The sequence below is a fragment of the Meles meles genome, chromosome 10 (assembly GCF_922984935.1).
Source record: "Meles meles chromosome 10, mMelMel3.1 paternal haplotype, whole genome shotgun sequence".
Classification (NCBI taxonomy): Eukaryota; Metazoa; Chordata; class Mammalia; order Carnivora; family Mustelidae; genus Meles; species Meles meles.
The window spans coordinates 73,928,989-73,952,111 of NC_060075.1; the positions used below are offsets into that span (position 1 = coordinate 73,928,989).

The 23,123-nt window shown below is 38.3% G+C and overlaps 1 protein-coding gene across 4 annotated transcripts in view; it reads right to left on the reverse strand.

Annotated features, from left to right (window-relative positions):
- The window catches only part of CDK14 (cyclin dependent kinase 14), a 723,342-nt gene that overhangs the window by 347,493 nt on the left and 352,726 nt on the right, over window positions 1–23,123 (reverse strand). For all 4 annotated transcript variants that reach the window (XM_046020428.1, XM_046020430.1, XM_046020427.1 and 1 more), the window contains one exon: window positions 15,291–15,414. In XM_046020428.1, coding sequence (XP_045876384.1) covers window positions 15,291–15,414 — 124 coding nt within the window. The remainder of the gene's footprint in view (window positions 1–15,290; window positions 15,415–23,123) is intronic.

Below are 23,123 nucleotides of genomic sequence, written 5' to 3' on the forward strand. Positions count from 1 at the left end.
ACCCCAGCATCTGACCCAAGTAGCAGTCAATGAAGGCTTACTTCTCATCACTATTTCCCACCAGCAGCATCATTACCGATATCCTTTATACATCTTTATACCCTAGCATAAGGCTTTATATGCTCAGTTAACTGCTACTTCTTATGGAAAGTCGTATCACACAGTGTAATTATCATGAGATAACTGGAGAGTAGTTTTGACATCGTAGTGATTCGCATACTCTAAGGTCGTTCCCCTGACACCTCTGCTTCCTGATAGTCACGCTTTTACAGAATCCCCTCCCCACCCTGTTGAGTAGAGATGGAACCTGTGACTTGTTTCTAAAAGACAGAATCTGGCAAAGGCTATAACTTCTGTCTTGCTGCAGACTCACTTTATTGTCTTCTTGGTTTGCTATTTTGATGAGGCAAGTAGCCATGTGGAGAGGTCCACGTGGTAAGGAACTGAGAATGGCCTCTGGCCAACAGCCAGCTTGGAACTGAGGCCCTGAGTCCAACAGACTGCAAGGAACTGAATTCCGCCAATAACCATGGAAACTTGGAAGCAGATTCTTTCCCAGGAGAACCTTTAGTTCACACCTTGATGGCAGCCAGATCAGAGACCTGGAAGCAGAGGCACCCAACTGAGCCACGCCCACATTCCTAACCAACAGAACCTAGGAGATGATAAACGCATGTTGTTTGAAGCAGCTTCGTCTATGGTAATTTGTTAAACAGCAATATATAACTATTATGCCAATATTTTCCCAGCTTATATTCCAAAGTAAAAAATGTGTCTTTAATCAAATAAATCTGAGAGATGCAATACCAGATTTTATGTTAATCGCAGGAATGTCAAGGGCCTTTAATCACTAGCTAAAATGTACTACAAATTCACTAGGTGTGGGAGGGGGAAGACACATCCCTGACACCCTAAATGATCTGGCCAACGAAAAATTTTTTATTTTATTTTATTTTATTGTTTTTTAAGAGTTTATTTATTTATTTGACAGAGATCACAAGTTAGGCAGAGAGGCAGGCAGGCAGTGAGAGGGAAGCAGGCTCCCCACTCAGCAGAGAGCCTGATGCGGGGCTAGATCCCAGGACCCTGGGATCATGACCTGAGCCGAAGGCAGAGGCTTTAACCCACTGAACCACCCAGGTGCCCCCCTCCAATTTTTTTTTTATTTTAAAAATTATTTTTCATTAATATATGGGCCACAGTTTTAGAAATGCCTTTTCAGATTTACAGAAGCAGCAAAAGAAACAGCAATGAAAAGCTGGCTGTGAGGGGTGCCTGGGTGGCTCAGCCAGTTAAGCATCTGCCTTTGGCTTAGGTCATGATCCTGGAGTCCTGGCGTGGAGTCCTGTTTTGGGCTCCTTGCTCAGCGGGGAATCTGCTTCTCCCTCTGACTTCCACTCCCCATGCTTGCGTTCACGTTCTCTCTCTCTCTCTCTCTGACAAATAAATAAATAAAATCTTAAAAAAAAAAAAAAGCTGCTCTGAATGCCTTTGCAAGAAGAAGGCAGAGTAAGTGTACAAAGGGGATAACAGCCATCCACCTAACTGGGGGGAATTGACTGATTCCTGCTAAAAATAATACAAAGATGAAAAAAGTTTCACTTCCAACATTTCTATAGTGATTACTTCTCTAGATATACCAAGCATGATATTTTTATGGGCAAAACAAATCATGTACTTGTATTTCTCAACAAGACAATTTATTGCAACGAAGAAGACAAAACAATAGTTCTTATTCTTTTCCCTCCCTTCATTGCCCCATCACAGAAGTCATCGACAGTGACAGTGGATGAGCTGGAGGTGGGAGGGGACAGCTGGGACAAAGAAGGTAAGTGGGAAAGTCTAAAATGAGCACTTTGGTGTCACATGTCATGTGAAAAGAGTTTTGAGTTTTGTTTTTTAATGTGTTCCTCGTTTCCAGAAATTTTATCTATGGCAATGAAAAGGCAAGTTGGCACATACTAGAATGCTTGACTACCTCCAATGTTTGAGCTTTCACTTTACAGATAGCCCCTTAGAGCTGGAGGGTTAAAGTCTATTTATTTTAGCCTTCACTTAGTGATTCAAAGACAATTTCAAATTCGCATCCAAATTTCTCTACTTCTTGGAGGGAGACCAAAGAGCTCGTTTGTAACTATTCTTGTTGATAAAATACTGGACAGCAAAACACATTTATCTATAATTTTCATAGTTAAAAGATCATCGATCATAATAAAAATCAGAACTACTTGAACAGTCTTCATGTTGTTATTTAAAAGATATAAAAGATGTCATATGATCTTCCAAGATGATTTCAGGATGAATTCTTTTCAAGCCTACAGTCTCAACAGAAATGCCAATGTTAAAATATCAGTCAACAACAGACACATGAAAGAATGTTCAACATCCTGTGGCATCAGGGAAATATAAATCAAAACCACAGTGAGATACCACCTCACACTGGTCAAGATGCCTAAAATTAACAAGTCAGGAAACAACAGATGTCGGCAAGGATGCAGAGAAAGGGGAGCCCTCTTGGTGGGAATACTAGCTGGTGCAGCCACTCTGGAAAACATATAGAGGTTTCTCAAGAAATTAGAAATAGGATGTCTCAGTCGTTTAAGTGCCTGTCTTTGGCTCAGGTCACGATCCTAGGGTCCTGGGATCGAGTCCTGCATCGGGCTTCCCTGCTCCACGGGAAGCCTGCCTCTCCCTCTCCCACTCCCCCTGCCTGTATTTCCTCTCTCGCTGTCTCTCTCTCTCTCTGTCAAATAAATAAATAAAATCTTAAAAGAAAAAAACAACACAACACGTTAAAAACAGAGCTACCCTACGACCCAGCAATTACTCTATTGGGTATTTACCCCAAAGAAGCAAATATAGTGACACGAATGGGCACCTACACCCCAATGTTTATAGCAGCAATGTCCACAGTAGCCAAACTATGGAAAGAGCCCAGATGTCCACAGACAAATGAATGGATATAGAAGATGTGGTGTATAGGTATATGATGGAATACTACTCAGCCAACAAAAAATATGATATCTTGACATTTGCAATGATGTGGATGGAACTAGAGGGTACTATGCCAAGCAAAATAAGTCAATCAGAGAAATCTCGGCAATTATCATATGATCTCACTCATATGTGGCATTTAAGAAGCAAAACAGAGGATCATGGGGAAGAGAGGAAAAAATAAAACAAGATGAAACCAGAGAGGGAGACAAACCGAAGACACTCTTAATCATAGCAGACAAAGTAAGAATTGCTGGTGGGGGCTTGGGGGGTAACAGGGAGACGTGTATTAAGAAAGACATGTGATATAACGAGCACTGGGTATTATATAAGACTGATGAATCACTGACCTCCATCTCTGAAACCAATGATACAATACATATTTAAAAAAAGTTTTAAAATAAACTAAACCTTATAAAAAGTAGCTCATACAAATGAACCGGACTGAAAATACTATTCACAAAGCACCACAGAAAACTAAGAGGACAAAGACTAATACAAGTTCTTTATCAGTCAAAGGAGAAACGATAATTTCATCATATCTGAAAGAAGTGAGCAGAAACAATCAAATCATCAAGAAGACTACTTAAAATGTTGATTTACTCTGTTTTTAATAATGAACTTTGCAGTGTGCCATTATATATTAACTAACTCCTGTAAATCACTGTATTACATAGGTAAATATATGCAGTATATGGAATTTAAAAATTAAAAAAATAGTCAATCTGATGCTCATGTTGAGCTAATATAAGCACAAATCAATGTTCTCATATTAAGAAGAGGGTAATGAGACCTGTAGTGTCTACTTCACAGGCTTATGAGGGTAACACAAAATAAAAGCTATGAAATCACTCCATGAACTATAAAGAGCTGCTATTATTATTATTAGAGATGACAAAGGTTTGAATCAATTTCATTTCCTAAAAGCAATCTAATGTCAAGTGCTTCTGATAAAATGTTTTGATGATTCAACTACTACAGTGTTTCCAAGATTGAATGCAATATTCAAAAATGAAAATGCCTCCAGCCACCAGAATCTAGAATGACTTCTACATCTTGTACTAGGGAAAATCCTCATCTTGTGCTTCTACACTGCACAGCACAGATGCCCATATCCAAAGCAGATCACAGACATTTCACTCACAAAGATGATAAAATAAGCAATTCCTAAAATTCAGAAAGTGATTAAGTTTGCTTCAGAGCCAATGCTGACAAAATGTAGGGTACTGATATTTTTACTGGAATGAAGGATACATGCTACAAACTGCTTGACATAGGAATTTGCTAAGGAATCTCCCATAATCTTAAATCATCCATTTTGACAGTCTATGCATACCTCTTCTTGAAGACTACAAGTGTGTCCCTTAATTTATGCATATTTCTAACTGTCTACTTTCTCTCTTGAGATGTTACAGACTGCTCAAATGAACTTTGACATCAAATCTCATTTTAAGGTAACGGCTACAAGTCTTAGAAAACAAGTTATAATGGACCTACACTGCTTTCTTACAGACTGTTTTACAAAGCATCAAATCTCTGAAGACCCTTAAAAATCAATATGCCATTTTTTATTTAGATTTCTGCATTACCTGACAATGTAAAAGTAATTCCTGCAGTAAGAGCGACTTTTTTTTTTTTTTAAAGATTTTATTTATTTATTTGACAGCCAGAGATCACAAGTAGGCAGAGAGGCAGGCAGAGAGAAAGGAGGAAGCAGGCTCCCTGCCAAGCAGAGAGCCCGATGCGGGACTCGATCCCAGGACCCTGAGATCATGCCCTGAACCGAAGGCAGAGGCTTAACCCACTGAGCCATCCAGGCGCCCCAAGAGCGACTCTTAAGAGACTACAAACACTGACGCTGCACGTTAGTAGCGTTCATTCTCATAGTGTTCAAGGACTTACTCATTTCTTTATTACCACAGGTACTAAGGTATAATTATATTTTTCATTAGGGCTGATTTTTCTAGCGGTTCACAAAATTTACTTATCTCACAGGTCTCTCCTACTGAAACATTTGGCATCAGCACTCAGTTGTTTATGAGGAGCAAATGTATCATATCAGCAGATTCTTGGTTAATTCATGAAGTGTCTGCCTCATAAAAGAACTAACATGAAGTATCATTTTATTCTCTAAGAATGACAGGAATGGGACAAATCTATCGTAAAAACTATCACAAGAATTAGTCCGTCTCATTAAATTATCCTAGTCCCTTTACTGGGGAAGCTAAACTGAATGGCACTGTGATAGATATATTTTAAAATCTGAACTACGAACAACAGAAAGTTTTTAACACTGATTTGTAGAGAATTACTACTTTGAACATTCCACTTTGGCCAGTAATTATACTTTAAAATAAACAAATGACAATTTCCATAAAATATACAAGACAACAATTTTTTGTTGTTGTTAAAGATTTTATTTATTTATTTGACAGATGGAGATCACAAGTAGGCAGAGAAGCAGGCAGAGAGAGAGGAAGAAGCAGGCTCCCTGCTGAGCAGAGAGCCAGATGTGGGGCTCCAGCTCAATGTGGGATCACGACCTGAGCTGAAGGCAGAGGCTCTAACCCACTGAGACACTAGGCCCCCCACAAGACAACAACTTAAAAATCAGATCACTTTAAAAAGTTCATAAGCCTTTGGGGCATGTCCACGGGCTACAGTAACTGATAGTCAAAATGGTGACCATGAGACTTTCCTGCAAGGAAAGTTGCAGGAACCAAGTTGCTGTGATTTACCACTGTACCCTCAGCCACCAGCACAGTGCTGAGTCCATGGGAGGCACTCAGAAAAAATCTGTTGAACAAACTGTTGAATAATATTCCTTATTACATCCTTGTTCAAAAAGGCAAGAAACTATGTTACACACTTTAGGGGGAAAAACTGTGTTTAAAACAAGTAACATTTTGAACACGTCAACCCTAAACTCTAAAGGGTTAATGGTAAACATACATTTATATGGACCATCTACAAGCCAGAAAGCCAGATACTGTCCTTAAATGATTTGTTAAGTGTTAATCTGTCTTCTGACAATTTTGCGAGGTATCCCGTATTACTATCAGCATCCTTATTTTAAAACAGGTAAGTTAAGGCATGGAGAATTTTGGTAATTCACCCAAGGACACATGATTTGTAAACTGGACAATCTGGGTTCAAAGTCCAGCATGTATCTCCAGAATCTGCACCCTGACCATTCTGGAACATTTATTTGATCTTATCTTTTCACTTGGGTATATGTGCTTCCATGTAAAGAAGTTTTCTATTTCAGATTGAAATGTTTTTACGTGGTTCTTCTGTTACAGCTCCTTCTGCCCTGGAGTTGTATACTATTTATTCCCAACCTGTGGAAAAGGCAAGATTTGAACAGATTTCTCCCACCGGGAGGCAACAGGGTATTTTTCAGCTACTGCCCAGCACAGCTGAGTCATAGCAGAACACTGATAAAGCCAATTCAGCCTTCTGCCCACAGGGCTCCTCAATGCTTTCATTTCTCCCAGGAACACAATGAAACAGGGTGGTTCCTTCTAATTCATAAATTACCAAGGCTCCATTCCACCTTATATTTCCAATGAGGTTTCCCGGAGGTCTACTGTGAGAAATGTTCTATATATCTATACTTATATCTGGATCTGGATCTAGATCTACATCTACATCCAGGTCCAGATACAGACACAGATAGACATATATATAAATGGTCAAATATATGGCCATTTATATATGGCCAAATATATATATACAGATATGTATGTCCATATATATACATATATGCTATCCCTTACTCCTCACATTAGAACTAGTGTGTGCATTTGGGGAAACGGCCAAATATATTATATATAATATATGTATTTTATATATATATAAAATATATATACACATTAGTATATATATGTCCATATATATACATATATGCTATCCCTCACTCCTCACATTATATATATATATAATAACACTATTATTATATATAATAACACTAGAATATATAAGCCCATATATATATACATATATGCTATTCCTCATTCCTCACATTAGAACTAGTGTGTGCATTTGGGGAAACGGCCAAATATATTATATATATAATATATATAATATATATAATTATATATTATATATTATATATTATATATTAATAGCAGCCCCCTTCCCAACAAGGATCTCATTGCAGCTGACAAATGTTCCCAGACCAGGAGAGATTATTTTGACCTAAACATCTGGTCAGCACTTCTACCCTCTCATTTGTCTGGGGAACAAACCTGTGGATGTGTTAAATAAGTTATCTATAGCTGACTGGGTAATACACTAAGACTCTAGAGACACTGGTGACATTAACATTAATAACTTAACACACTGCTTACTAACAGGCTCAAGGTTAAGGTTATTTTCCATTGTTGGGCCAAAGTGTATACATGTTTAAAATGAGGGATATGGACAAGACAGTCTCTGAGTTTCCTTCAAAATTCAGAGGAAATCTAAAATGAAAAATTCTGGAAATGTAAATGTAGTGGGTTTTCTTACACAATTATAACAGATTTGTGTCATCTTTCCCTTCACAGACTTGCTGCCTTTATCTGAAAAACAAAAAAAACTTTCACAATGATAAGACTCTACTGACAACTGGATGAGGGCTTCAAAAATAACATCACATTCTGCTTCCAACTCTTGGAGTGAAAGGCTGTCATACCATACTTATTTTATATTATTCTTTTAACATTAATATTTAGTGATCCTGATTAGATGCTCCCAACATATTTTAAGTAGGTTGAGAGTTTACCGATACCTTTTCAGAAACCACTTCTGACTTTTCTTACTATGCCTTTCTTTGTATCTTTCCTGTCCCATTCTCATGGGGGAGGGGCACTCAATGTGGCCAACTCATTGACCCCATTCTATGACTTCCAGGCTTGTTCTAAACACAGTTTCCACATCTAACATTTGCTGGTTGTTGTTTCACACAATAGATTCCTCAGCTGGCAACTCTAACTCCAAAGCTGGAAAGAAAAACCAAACACTTCAATCTGCATTTTATATCAATATCTTTCCAGATCAAAAATTAGAATGTCAAATAACTTGACAGATATTTAACTGAGAGACATTCCAGTTTTAAGGTTTGAATTTTTGCAAAAAGAATATTATTTTAGATCTATAAGCCTGATTATACACATCAAGTTTATTTTTATAGTATGTGTTAAAATAGACTATTTTTCAGACATGTACCTAAAATTTCTAAGCAATACAGATCATTAGTTCTCAATTTTTTTTTTGTACTTTCTATCTCAGGACCCTGGGATCATGACCTGAGCTGAAGGCAGACACTTAACCGACTAAGCCACACAGGCATCCCTCCAGTACTGTCTTTTATTAACTTGAGAAAAGAAAAGTCCTAGCTTCCAATGCTGATTACTGTAACAGAAGAAATCACTCAAGGTGAGAAGAAAATTTTTAATATTAATATAAATATATACTCCTCCAAAAGTAAATAAACCAACCCATACTGCATTTTAAAAACCTTAGAAAACAAAAGAGGAAAAGCAAACTAATGTTGAACTGACAGTATTAAAGTGAAGGGGAAAAACCCTCAACATCACAACTTTTGTAACTACATCTACCTTTCAGAATTTACAATCTACCTCAGATTTTCCACGGTAGCCAGCTAGCCAGCTAGCTCCTGCTGAAAATTTCAGAAAACATGTACTTCAGACTACAATGACTCACTATGACCAAGATTCCAGTATAATCAGGCCTGTTGACATATGGATCAGGGGAGGCTGGTTTGAGCTACATTTTAAAATGTGGCTTCTTGGAAGGGAAAGAGCAGGAGACGGAGGAAGAGCCACGAATAAGAGACATCAGTGAATTGTTAAACTCAAAGCAACCTTTTACACATACCTATAGGTTAACAGAACCCATGTTCAAGTGTACGCACTGTTGTCCTGAGGAGCCTGTGAGTGTTCCGTGATTCTGAGGTTTGTTTCACGGCCGCTCTTGCTAACATCACCTACCGTTCCCCACCCTGGTCATCACTGCCAGCACTCAGAGCTGCAGCCATCTCACATGCGGATTTTTTTCTAAAAACACATTGGTGTATTTCAACTCAGATCCTGCATCACTTATCTGATTTACTGCCAACAATTCTGCCCTCATATGGTATAGTAAAAAAAAAAGAAAAAAAAAAAACCATAATAGTTTTGCATATTGAAATCCCTCTGCCCAGAAGGTTTCCATCCACAGTGGAGAATGAGATGATCAGCCCTATTTGTAGCAGTCTGTTCTGCATTTTAAGATGTCTCATTACCTCACAGGCATGATATGGCTAAAAACGAACTAACACTCTTTTGAATTTCCTTATTTCCATGGAGTTGGAAGCTGCCATTCTTAGTAATCAACCCCCATCCACATTGCTTCAATCTGCTTTACGGTGACTGAACAGAGAGGTTTCTCATAGACAGAGTAGAATATGCATATGAGTTGCAATTCATATATTTCTTTCTTGTTTCCGTTTACAGTTTTTTAAAAACCCATATAGATGGGTTGATTTTTTTTTAGAGGATTTTTAGGGCAGTGAAACTCTTGTGTATGATACTATAATGGCAAATACATCTTATAATTTGTCAAAACCCATAGAATGTACCACGCCGAGAGTGACCCTGATTTAAACCACAGACTGTGGGTGATAGTGACACATCCGTATAGGTTCACCAGTGGTCACAAATGCGCCATTCTGGTGGGAATGGCGATAATTATATGCATGTGGGGGGGCAGGGAGTACATGCGAATTCTGTATATTTTCTGCTCAATTTTGCTGTGCACCTAAAAACACTCTAAAACACAAAGTCTATTTAAAAGGAGAACAGAATCTCTCATATATGTAGTGTCTTTGCATACCTATGAGAAGTCACGTTGCGATAAGAAAAAACAGAACAATATAATGTCACCATCATTGTCCTCATCACCCATCCCCCTCGAATGTGAGAAAAACTTTTGAAGGGATGAGTGGGATATTAAGCAAGATTTAAATAATGAAGCTAAGTGAGGATGTTCTGATCAAAGAGAAGGCGATTTTAAGTATCAACATTTGTTTTTAAAAGGGTTACCACATCTTTAAAATAACTACCTAGTTCACATGTCAACCAAAATTACTTCTAACATGCAATCTTGATAACCTTTTTGATAGATTTTCAGATATGTACATTTTAATTTGGAGGATTCAATGAAGGCTAGAAAAATTAGGTTAAAATTAGATCTTTGCTTCCTACTGAAGCATTAGTTGTTCTAAAAATATTCTTCAGTTTTCCTATGGGCATGAAAACAACTGCCTGAACTTTGCATTAAAACTGCTCATGCTTTAAACTGCTGAGAAAACCTCTTAAAAGCAGAGTGACACCTCACTGGAAAATACAGTTAATTCTGCTAATAAAATGTATTCTGAAACAAAGAGTAAAAATGAACCCTACAGACCAAACAAACACGCTAAGTTATATCTAACCTTGAAGTTATAACTATGGCCTCCACGGTGAATTTTATATGCTAATGGTAAAAAAACAGTTAAAGGTCTACACTTTGGGGACTAACAGGCATTTATTCAGATACTTTCTATTTATCAAACTGACAGACCACTGTGCATCTGAAAGCAGCTGATTTCCTTCTGTTTTCCACTAGTCCCCCCGACGAATTCGGAGAGACCCATTACAAACAAACCCCGCGCTTGCAACAGCCTCTGAAGAGTTCCTTCTCTGGTGTGTCCCGCAGATTTATCTAAAATATGATTTATAATAATTTCCTCTCTTAAATCAAGATGAGGAACAGGGAACAGCCTGGAGGAGGAAACTACCAACATTAGGAAGGTAATATTTTAGACCTCTGGTGGGAAAGAGACCCAACCTATTTTCCTTGATTAAAACCACAGAGCCGCTTAACGTGGTTCCTGCATTGGAAAGTAATTAAAAAAAAAGAAAAAGAAAAAGAAAATTATATTTATATATATATATATGTATATTTTATTATGTATGTAATATACATAATGTAAGCATAGAAGTAATGTAATGTAAGCATGGAAACTTTTGGCATATATCATATATATATGATATATAAAATATACATATATATATATATATATATATATATTTGACATATATCATATACATATATGATATATGCCAAAAGCTTCCATGCTTACATTACAGAGTTCCCACTGTCTCTTTTCTTCAGGGGCAAATTCAGCCCGCTGTCTTTCCACACAGTTAGGCATGATCCTTTAAAACATAGGAGAGTAGCAGGGAAATGTGGATGACACCATCCTTGTCTTGCAGGGACTGCAGGAAAGTCTACAGACTCATCTATTTTGTTTTCATCTCATTTACATGGAAATACACCCTTAAGTTTCATACTATTATACTGCAAATGAACATTAATTTCTCAGTGAATTTATTTATGCATTTACTTGTCATACTTCAATAATTTTCTCTTAATGTGATCTCAGTGCATATTATAAAACTGTGGCTCTGATCTGTTTGAATTTCTGGAAGACAGAATAAAAAAAATTAGATTCAAGGGAGGGATGGTAGAGTACTGGTTCCAGATTCAATGGACCGATTTTTAATCACCAGCAAGTATCTGGTTATTAGAAAATAAATTAATAATTTCAGAAACATACAAACATGAAATACCCCAGCAGTCCAATGCTCCCGTCTTATTTCAGTGGAGGAGCCTAAGGATCAGAAAGAATAAATGGCTTCTTGAAAGTCACAGGCTAGTTACAGACAGAGCCAGCTTTCCTAATTCAATGTTCAACATATTTGCCCTCAATAACAGTATAGCAAGATGATCATTTAAGGCCTGCAGAGTAGGAATTGCAAATCGTACACACCTTCTATGTGCGTTTACATTCACTCAGTGACGTGTATTTCTGCAGCCCAAGATAATAAACATAGTAAATACCAAGCAGGTATGCAGGGCCTGAGCTTCAAAGCAATCCTGAGGTTCCAACACTATCAAGTTTTTAACTTTTGACTGTGCCCAGCCAAAACAGCACCGATGAAGAGAAAATTAGTTTAACTGCTGGTTTACCAGAGCAAATCATCAGAAATTAGTAAATTTAGGTGGGTCTTAGTCTTTTTTTAAAAAAAGATGTTATTTATTTATTTGAGAGACAGAGTACAAGCGAGCATGAGCAGGGAGAGGGACAGAAGAAGAGGGAGAAGCAGACTCCCCACTGAGAAGGGAGCCCCATGCGGGGCTGGATCCCAACCTGAGCCAAAGGCAGACACTTAACCTACTGAGCCACCCAAGAGCCTCAGTGGGTCTTAGCCTTTACACTACTACTCAATTTAGTCATACATTTTTAAATTTATTCGAACAATATTTGCCGAATGCCTACTACGTGCTAAGGATGGTTTCAGACATAGCACAGTCAACAGTGAGAAAGACGAGTCCCTGCCCTCACAGAACTCACAATCAGGTAGTGGAATAAAAAACTAAACATAAACAAATGAACACAATCATTTCAGCGCACTGTAAGAGCTACTGAAGAACTCCAGCTTTGTGACCAGTGCCTCTCAGAACTCAGGGCTCTTTCAAAAACATGGGTCACTATAGCTTATCAGATTGAAGAAACAATGAAACAAGAATTTCTAAGTGTCTGGCACTCAGAATAAATTCAATGAATTTCTGTGTTCCCCCCACTCCCCAAGTAGTTTTTCTAATAAAAATAGTAACATTTACAACATGGCACCTGTACTCAGACAGATTTCATTTGTCTCTTTTAATCAATTTTCACATTTAAAAAAAAGGACAAAAGAACTGCTTCTAAAGCTCTTTATACATCAAAGTCTGAATTAAGACCTGGCATTTCTAATTGTTCTGCTTCCTGGAACCATCCCATTTTGACTGTCGAGCTTCTCTCCACAGCTTCTACTGTGCTTCCTTCAGCTCAGACATAAACACGTGCCCAAGTGCAGTAAATCACAGTTAATTGCATGTCTTAAATTAAAAGACAAAAATAATGCACAATTAATTGGGGGGAAATTGTCAATTGGTGGTTGAGTCTCACTTATTACACTTCATGCAGAGGATGCACGCCAAGGGTGTGTTCCAGGCAAGGAGACTCAGTTGGTGATGCTGAGTGGGGGAGGTGCGTGGCACAAGCCTTCTGCAGAGTGGGCTGGTGCAAGGAATCAGGGACTGTAGAATATGGACCCTGCAAGTGCGGCACCCAGGCTTCCTGGACAAGGCCCTTCAGTGCAAGCCTGCCCCCAAGAGGGAAATGCAGCAAGCCCTAAAATGGTTATTGGTGAGGGGCTGAATGAAGAGGCTTGGGCTACGAAAGGAAAAATCTAAGCTGTTAGAAATGATTTTTTTTCACATTTAACAACATGACAAAATGTGCATGGCATATTCTTGGGTGAAAATTGTTTACAAACAAAATGTTTTAGAAAAGCAAAGCATTGAGGATGAGGGGAAAGGTACCAGATAAAGAAACAAGGAAAATGGGAAGGTTTGCTCTGAGCATCTCTAAATTTTCTAATTTTCTAAAACACTTCCTAAGTTGTTTAAAACTGCATTTCAATTTATTCAGAATCTGATATTATAAAATGTCAGCTTTAAAGACTCAAAAGAATCTTTTAAGATAAACTTACCTGACAGTTATAATAAAAACACTGCCATAAAATTAAAAAATCCCTAGTAAGCACTTCCATATAATCCCATTATACCCTTGATCATACAAACAAAATCAACTTCATAAAATGTATTTAATAAATATACAAGAAAAGCATGTTCGATAGAATTAAATGTTCAATGCAATTACTTACTCCAACATACACCTTACAGTATATTATTAAAAAACCACAAGAAAATCACTATGAAGCATTATTAATTTACTGATACTGACAAACTACAAAATATGCTCACAGCAAATCCAATAACCCTATATTTGAGGAACAACAAATCTCTTCTCCACCCACCTACTCTCCCATTATTTCCTACTCTGTAATAGAAAGACCTTATGTCTGGCCACCTTGTATTATTCTGATGCTAAAATGTGGCAATAAACCACACACACACACACACACACACACACACAGAGTTTCATCATCTCTACCAACTAGATGGGAATAAATGACACTTTCACAATATATCACTCGTTATGCTAACTTTCTTCTATTTCAATTTTAGAAGGAAAGAATACATAAAACCCAACAGAGTAGATTCATTCCAAAGGTACTGAACAGTCTACTAACCTTGGAATAGGAAATAGACATTTCTTGCTTTTTTATTTATCGGGAGGTGGGGTGGGAAAAGATAATCATATTTCAGCAAAAGCCTGTATCTCAACCTCACGCATGTTTATGTCCCCAGGGTAATATTTCCATTCCATTCTTAATGGAACAAATTTCTAATCAGAATATGTATTCAAAAATAATTGAGGCAATGCAATGTCAACGTATCACGCTGCCATCAGCATCCCTGGCGCCGGGAATCGACTCGGCACCGGGAATCGACTCGGCACCCTCTCCGCTGTGACAGTGCCAGGCCGAAGCAGGAATGTCACATTTGATGAGGGGAAGAGAGCTAGCAGGGATGATACAATTTTGCTTCCCTTTGTGGGCTCAACACAGAGTCTGGAGGAAAGCTTCCAAGCTGGAAGAGGCCAACCTCAAAACTTTGAGGAAGGGATGACTTCTAATGACTGAAAACCACAATTTTCAAATCAGAATCTGTGTCAACTTTATAAAGCTATTGAGAATTCCTGAAACAGTCATTTCTGGAAAACTTAACCTTGGCCCTAGATTTTTAAATTATTAAAACTGCTGGGCAATATACAGTATTGAATGTATTTTGTGATGCCCCAGAAAAGTCCAGAGGCTTAAGTTCAGGTTTCTTTAAGTCTGACAACAAACTGATAATTGTGAAAACTGGGTGATGGGTTAGGGAAAGGTTCCTTATACTATCCTCCTGCTTTGGAATGCGTTTGACATTTTGCATAATAAAAGGTGAAAAAAAATTAGATTTCTTTCAATATATTTCATGATCAAAACTGGACTGACTTTTCCTTTAGAAATACAAGAGATCTGATTTATGCTTATGATTATTCAAGACTCTAACAAGCAGTGTGAATTTTTAATAACGCTACGAAGCATGATGTTGATCATTAAAAAAAAAAAAAAAAAATCCTCCAATCCTCCAAAAAATGTTACCATGATCTATAATGATGGAAGAAGAACACCTAAACAAACGCAGTGCCACCATCTGCCTGGCATTCTCACAGTGTGACAAAACAGACTGGTAATTAACTGCTTTCCTACCGAAATCTGCCAGCTTTAACTCCCCCGTGTCACTGATCAGAAGGTTCTGTGGTTTCAGGTCTCTGTGCAAAATATAACGCTGGTGGATGTAAGACAGCCCTCGCAGCAACTGAAATAAAAACAACTGAAAAAATAGGGAGACAAACGTTAAAATCTGAACACAGATAAAAGCCAGTTTCTACATACAGTCAGCCAAGCACTTGTATTTGGTAAAAATGGGTACCCATCACCAAATTTCCTCCCCAAATTATTTAAGGAGAACGTGCATAAAGGTATGGAAATTCCTACTTCATTAACAAGTAAATCTGAAATTTTCTACTGGCTTATTACGTCAACCCAGAGTAATACCCTCCGCAGCCAGGAATCTATAATCCAATCTGTACTCTGTAACTTGGGTGAAATTGTAAAGAATCGATTCTTGATAATATCGGATTTCCTCAGGCTTCTATTGATGCTTGAAACACAGGGGGAAAAAAAATCTATCCATAACATTATCAACAGAAGCAGAATTTTTTACCAAGTTTATGTAAATGTGTACATATTTAATTCCATAGAAAAGACATAAACATGTTATCCAGTGATTCACCCATTAACATGCTTTAAGGAATGGAAAGATAAGATGATTTCAATAATTAAAACAAAACAGTCACATGGCCCAATTAATACTACATTGTAATTATACTGCTTTTGCACATATGGCCATAGAGATTAGGCTGTTGCCTAAAGACAGACATGCACCTTCACGGATTACAAAGCAGACACATCTGAAAGGAAACAGAAAACAGAGAAACCGAGAATTTAAGAGCAATACTTTTGTAAGAAATAATTTTAGGAAGTGACTGATGGCCTTCTGTGTTTAGTTTCATACTGGATCATATCAAAAACTCCTATTTTGATAATAACAAAATGTGATTTGCGAGGGTGTCCAATATTCTGTTTATGAAAAAGGAAACATTTTGTTTTATTCATATATTCATTTATTCATTTATTTATTTATTTTAAAGATTTTATTTATTTGACAGAGATCACAAGTAGGCAGAGAGGCAGGCAGAGAGAGAAGAGGAAGCAGGCTTCCTGCTAAGCAGAGAGCCCGATGCGGGACTTGATCCCAGGACCCTGGGATCATGACCTGAGCCGAAGGCAGAGGCTTTAACCCACTGGGCCACCCAGGCGCCCCTCATTTATTTATTTTTAATATTTTTATTTATTTATTCGACAGGGCGGGAGAGAGATCACAAGTAGGCAGAGAGAGAGGGGGAAGCAGGCTCCCTGCTGAGCAGAGAGCCCAATGCGGGGCTCTATCCCAGGAACCTGGGATCATGACCTGAGCCGAAGGCAGAGGCCTAACCCACTGAGCCACCGAGGCGCCCCATTTATTCATTTATTTTTAAGTAGGCTCCATGGCCAGCACAGATCCCAATGAGGGGCTTGAACTCATGACCGTGAGATGGAGACCTGAGCTGAAATCAAGAGTTGGACACTTAACTGACTGAGCCAGCCAGGTGCCCTTAAAAGGGAAATATTTTAAAACAATTTACTTCACAAACTAATCCTAATAATTTCTAGTTTTTACCAATTAATCTTATATATTCTTAAAAGATTTTATCTATTTATTTGGAAGAGAGTGAGAGCGAGAGATATCACAGAGGAAGAGAGAGAGGCAGACTCGCCGCTGAGAGGGGAGCTGATGTGGGGCTCGATCCCAGGACCCTGAGATCATGATCTGAACCAAAGAGAGACATTTAACTTATTGAGCCACTCAGGTGCCCCTAGAAATCAATCTTTTAAAACACAAAAGGAAAACAAATGTTTTAAGTGCCATCAATATTCTAGTCTACATAATTGGCTAGTGAAAAAAAGCAGTTTCAGGGAAATTCGTATGAGTTAGTTGCCAACGACTGATGATATAAGGATTCCAAAATACTTAAATGGAAGAGACTTGCAACTCCTCGAGGGCCCTGGAAGCTGGCATTTCTGGACTACTTTCCAACTAGTGGGTGGCTATAAAAGCCAGGTATACTTTTTACAGGGTGGATACATTGAAATCACAGAAAGATAAATTTGGTTCAAAATCTTTGTACGTGATGACATCCTACGGAGCGGTGAAGGCCTGGGGTCATTATTTCCAGAATCTCAGCATCAGAAAGGAAAGGTCTGTTCTACGTTAGCCTAGATTAAATTAGTGGCTCAAGAACCTCAGGAAGCAAACATCCCTCTAGCCGCCTCCCCTCAATCCTTCCTGTGTGGCAGATGAAAAGACTTAACACCATGGCCAGCAGCTTCCAGCTTCATTCTTTACTCCTAATACCCCCTCCATCCTGAAGCCTAAAGCTTACAATTTCTACAAAAATCCATTTTCCTTCAGTTTAGAAGGGAAAAAGTGAGCCAATAAAGCTACTTTGTGTTTTCAAAAGCTTAAAAACAAAAGGCAAAAAGCAGACCACATAATGAACTTGATTGCAAAAAATAAACTGATTTTAAAAAGAAAGTTCAGCCTTCTGCCAGGAGCTAACTGACCTTTGGGGCCCAGCAGAGACTTACTGGAATATGACCGCCTACTTAACTGTGGCCATGAGTCTCACTTTCACAGACGGCAAGGGCCAATTGCCATTCTATGGATGGATCAGAGAATACAACCCCAGTCCGTAATGATTTTAATGACAGAGGTACTACTATCATCATCTCTGTAGTCGCGATAAGGAAACTGAGCACAGTTTCTCAAAGTCGTACAGCAATTAAGTGGCAGAGCTAGGACTCGAACCCAGGCAGTTCGATTCCAAAGTCCAGAGTCTTGACCACTTCACTGTAGGAATCTTGGCCAGAAGTCCACACAAGTAGACAAAACGGTGACTCAGAAGCTGCTTCCTCCAACTGACAAGATCAAGACTAGACATATAATACCACAGCCTTCCAGGCTGCTGAGTGAGCCGTGGGGCTGGCTGGGTGCTTGGCTTTGTTGCCCTACGCTCCCTGACCTCAAGCAATCTCACGCTGAGCACAGGGCTCTTCAAGCCTTTACCTTTATTCTTGCCTCTTTTCTGACAAAAAAGCCCCCTTTCCCCACTGCCTGTGATTCCCCAGATATTTCTTAGGTCTCATCTCAAGAACTGCTCTTTCCCAGAGCCTGCTGTGACCACGTCCCCAGGCCCTCACTCCCTCCACAGGTTTGTGTGAGGTGCTCCTCCTGCTCTGTTCCAGGGGCGGCCTTTGTGTATGTCTACCACATATCTAGTACCCCGCCTCTCACAGGCTGTGTGCCTTAACCATCTTCCTAACCCGGGCACACAGCTGACACTCCTACACCAGTAATGTGATTACTGAGCTGAATTTAGAGACATCTGGATGAAGCAGATACAAAAATAACAGATAGGAAACAATGCCATGGGATTTTCTAAACACTAGGGGGAGAAGTGGGTAAAATCAGGCAGTCCCAAAGGGCTCTTCTTTTAATACCTTTACTAATTAGTGAAAATATATAATCCTCATGCTAATAGAGAAGCTATTCAAACGGGATACCATATTAAAGGAGATTAGGAAAACTGGTGTCAGGGAAGGAGGCAACTACACACTTCAATTACAACTGTGTACATGACAAATGAAATCCAGACATAATGAATACGGCCCAAACACGGTCCGAGCCCCCAAACAAATTTTAGCTCTTCGAGCAGCGCACAAAGTTAAGTCAGAACAAATCTCCATAGAATAAATTCATTTGGGATTTATTAAGTGCCAACTGTGTGCCAGGCCAGGTGCTGTCATGCACGAGGGATGCAAAGACAAGCAAGGTATTAGATGGAGTCCTTGGACCCCAGGAGCTCACAGCTCACTGGCTATGAGAGACACACAAGCAGATGGCTACCACTTTGAGAAATCTGCACTGTGACAGCAACACAAACTGAGCGTACTGAAGGCACAGAGGAGCGAGGTGCTAACTTTAAAAAAAAAAAAAAGAAAGGATCTGCCATAAGATGAAGAGCCACCTGTGAAAGGGATAAATCACAGCAAATCTTGTCACTCATCACAATGTAAAATTTTCCTAGGACATCAAACTGAACAGTCACTAGATGGACAAGTTGAAATGATGTGTTATATTGACAGACCTCTTGCTACCCTGAGGGAAAATACTCAAGTGACCAAGCAAGCAGGTCACTAGATAAGTTAAGAAAAACCCAAATAAATGAAAAGACAATGTATAAAACTAGAAACCTACTAACTCATCATAAAAATAATGGTGGCGGGGGGACAACAGTATGCTTTATAAAAACATTAGAAAAGTTGGTGTTTCAGCAATCATATTTAAATGTACTTAACAGAATAGGCACTGCTAGCTGGGGGAAGGCTGTAGGGAAGCAGTGGCCAGGCTAAGTTAAATAGAATGGAATATTCTGTGGCAATGTCTTAAGAACTCACGTCTTGGAAATCTCTTCTGTTAGATAAGCAGGCAAATACCTAACTTTCTCATATAAATTTTTGAGAAAGCCACCCCACTTGATTGTATAAATCACCACACAATAACCTACACTTGATCTTTTTGAAAAGCAGAGGGACAGTGTGAGGACAAGAAGGACCACCAAAGAGGGGCCACAGGCACAGAAAAGGGTACAAATCATCTTTGGTATTTGCTAATAAAACTTGGTACATATTGATGGAATCTCAGCAACTGAAAAGAGGGGGACTGATACCAACTGAAGGTTGACCCTAATTTAAAAGCTGTTCCGAGGACTCCTACATGTATCATTCAATCCTTTCCATCAATCATCTTGTATTTTTTTTCTTTTCTTTTAATTAAGAAAACTAAGCCCTAGACGTACAAGAAACTTACTCCAAGTAATTCGTTCATCACTCAGCGTGTGTGAACTTCCCATGACATCATCTTAAAAGGGGTTAGCCCGGCTAGCTCAGTCGGTAGAGCATGAGACTCTTAAAAGGGGTTGGTGCTTGGTAAATGCATGGATGAACACAGATGCAGACCCAATATAGCAAAAGTGCTTTTCCTAAGTGAACCCAAGTTTGTAAAAGTCTCAATTAGTATGTTACATAATGAGTATATAATTGCTGAATTTGTTTTGCTATTTAAAATCCTCTCAGAAATTAACAACATGGCTTTATGGGTACTGAAGTTGATTAAGTATTATCAACAAATATGAAACTCTCTCCCCACCTTTCTAGTATAGTAGCCATAAGGTCTTTCTAAAAATACGTTGTCACCTCAGGATATTCTCTTCAACTTTATAAAAGGAGATTCCTCCAAATTCTTCAATAAAACCACTGAGGATTTATACTCTAGTTTGAATATGTTCACTTTCTGCAGTACAAACCCCAATGGGAAAATGCCTTAAATAGCGATGATCTGATGAACGGGGACATTTTTGCCGGCAGCAGAACTATCTATAGCCCAGTAGTCTTGTCATCTCTGGCAGGATGCTCGTATTCTCTGTGCCATGCTCTATACTTCTTGGGGACAGACTTTCATACTTCATCTATTCCCTTATGAAACTTTTTAGGTTTTAAGTAGGTAAAAAAAAAAATCAAGATAAGGCCTTTAATCAAAAAAATTTTAAGTGGGTAAAAGGCATACATTGTTGGACTCAATATGTCTTATTACCCGGAAGAATTATTGGCACTTGCAGTAAACAAAAAGATTTATATTCCCTTCCCTTTCAAAGTCTATAGATGTGTGATCGGTGGTTAGAGTCATTAGGTTCTATGAATGGTCTGAAATGCATGAGTTATTTAAAATATGTGGTTCACCTTCATATGAAACGAAGCACAGGGAACATCTTACAGATTTTCATGGGTCAACTTTCTTTAAGGAGTGTCTAGAGTCTCTCGGGGCTTACAGGAGGCTTATTAGAGCTATTAGCAATGGACCCTATGCCTTATGGTATACAACCAATTCTCAGAAAGACATTTAATGTACTTTTTTGCTCCCTAGGAACCAAGTTTAACATCTCTGGATCTCAAATTTCTCATCTTGAGAATGACTGATTGAGTCTTAGATACCTTTAATAGTCATTCCCCTTGTAATGCACCATTTCATAATTTTTTGATAACAGAAATGAAAGGGACTCACAAATAAAAGAGCCGTAATACTGCCATTTACTAAGTGCTTATGATGACAGACATTGTGCTAAATATTTTACACTCATTTAGATAATTTAATCCTCCCAACACCTCTGCCAGAGACAGGTTATTATCCCTATTTCACAGATAAAGAAACAAAGGCTCAAAGAAGTTAAATGAATCAGCCAAAGGGCCACAGAGCAAGTAAGAGGTAATACTAATATTTGAACCTATTTTTGTCTTGTTCTGACACCCAGTAATTAAGCATACTGCTTGCATACTGTTTGATTTTTTAAAAAGTACATGTACTATCTGCTTGAAGTAGTTATACATGGTATGAAACTAAGGCTAGAAAAATGACAGTGACCAATAAACCAAAGTTTATTATTCATAAATACTTCAAATAATATGTTCCACGTTTACCACTATATTGCTTAAAAACCCACAGGCGGTGCAAACATGAAATTACCTGGACCTCAAACTTTTTGGAGGTAAAAAATAATTAGAAACTTTGAGACCCCAAAACATTTGAGAAATGTCCAAATATTTTACAATATACATCAGATAATGGTATGATTACAATATTAGGTCTTCTGAAAATTTTAAAGGCCCCAGTGTGATTCTGCATGACTCATTCCATTTAGGTGAGTTTTTAATGTGCAAATACCAAATCCTAACTGCAAATACAATGTACAGAATTCATGCCAAACGGGTCCTACAAAACATCATTGCAGTTTCATGTATTAAATGTTTTTGAAAAGAATGCTTAGCATGTCATATGGAGATGTAAGGGAGCCAAAAACAAAGCCCCAGATATTCAATATTACGGTATAATTTACGTGTCACTTTGGACATCCTTGGCAGTGTGAAGTGTGCTACCGGGGTGAGTAAGACATGAATATCCATGCCCAGTCATCAGTCTGTAGATGTATACTTTTTTGCCATGTACTACAGACAGGTATAGTTCTTGGAAAATCTGAGTCCCCGGAGTAATTTGTCTTGCTACTTATTATCCTTTTTGAGATCTTCCATTTAGTTTTTTTCTTCTTTGTTCCATTCTCTCGAGGTCCTGAGATACATAGCATTTTATCATTTCCAGATAATGTAGCAATTATTTAATTTACATCCTCTGAGATATTTACACATTAATATCTTATTCCTAAAGATGGTAATTTTCTGGAGAGGAATAACTCCCAAAATGAGAATTCCAGGTATTTGGGCAAGCTCTTATGGGAAAGATCTTGCACACTTTCTGTGACCTTTGAGTATTCCAGGGAAGCTGGCCTCCCATTCTGCCCTCTCTTCTGGCCTCAGTGCAATGGTAGATATCAAGCAAGGTGCACAAAGACACCTACCTTTAGAAGCAGATTGAAACCATGGGAACCATGGGATGCTTTCAGGGATTCAAATGGCATTTGAAAGACAGATCTTTGTTCTGTCAAATTCCTTGAAAGAAGCTCTAATACAATAAGTAGGTGTCCAAGTTACCAGGGTTTGTGTATATGATGAAGCAAGTTGGTAGGAATGAGGATAAGAATTTCCCTTTAATGAAGTTGGTTAATAGCCTAAAATTAGTATTAGAATTATAACCTAGCTAGGTAGAAACAAAATGGTCAAACTTAAGCTACTGGCTTTAATAGTTACCTAACATTATTTTTCAAGAGAAAAACTGACACAGTTGTTTCAAGGAATTCAAATAATGTAATCTTAAGACCTGTTGTTATCAGGTTTCTCTTTGTCCATATAGCTCAGAATTATACAACTGACCTG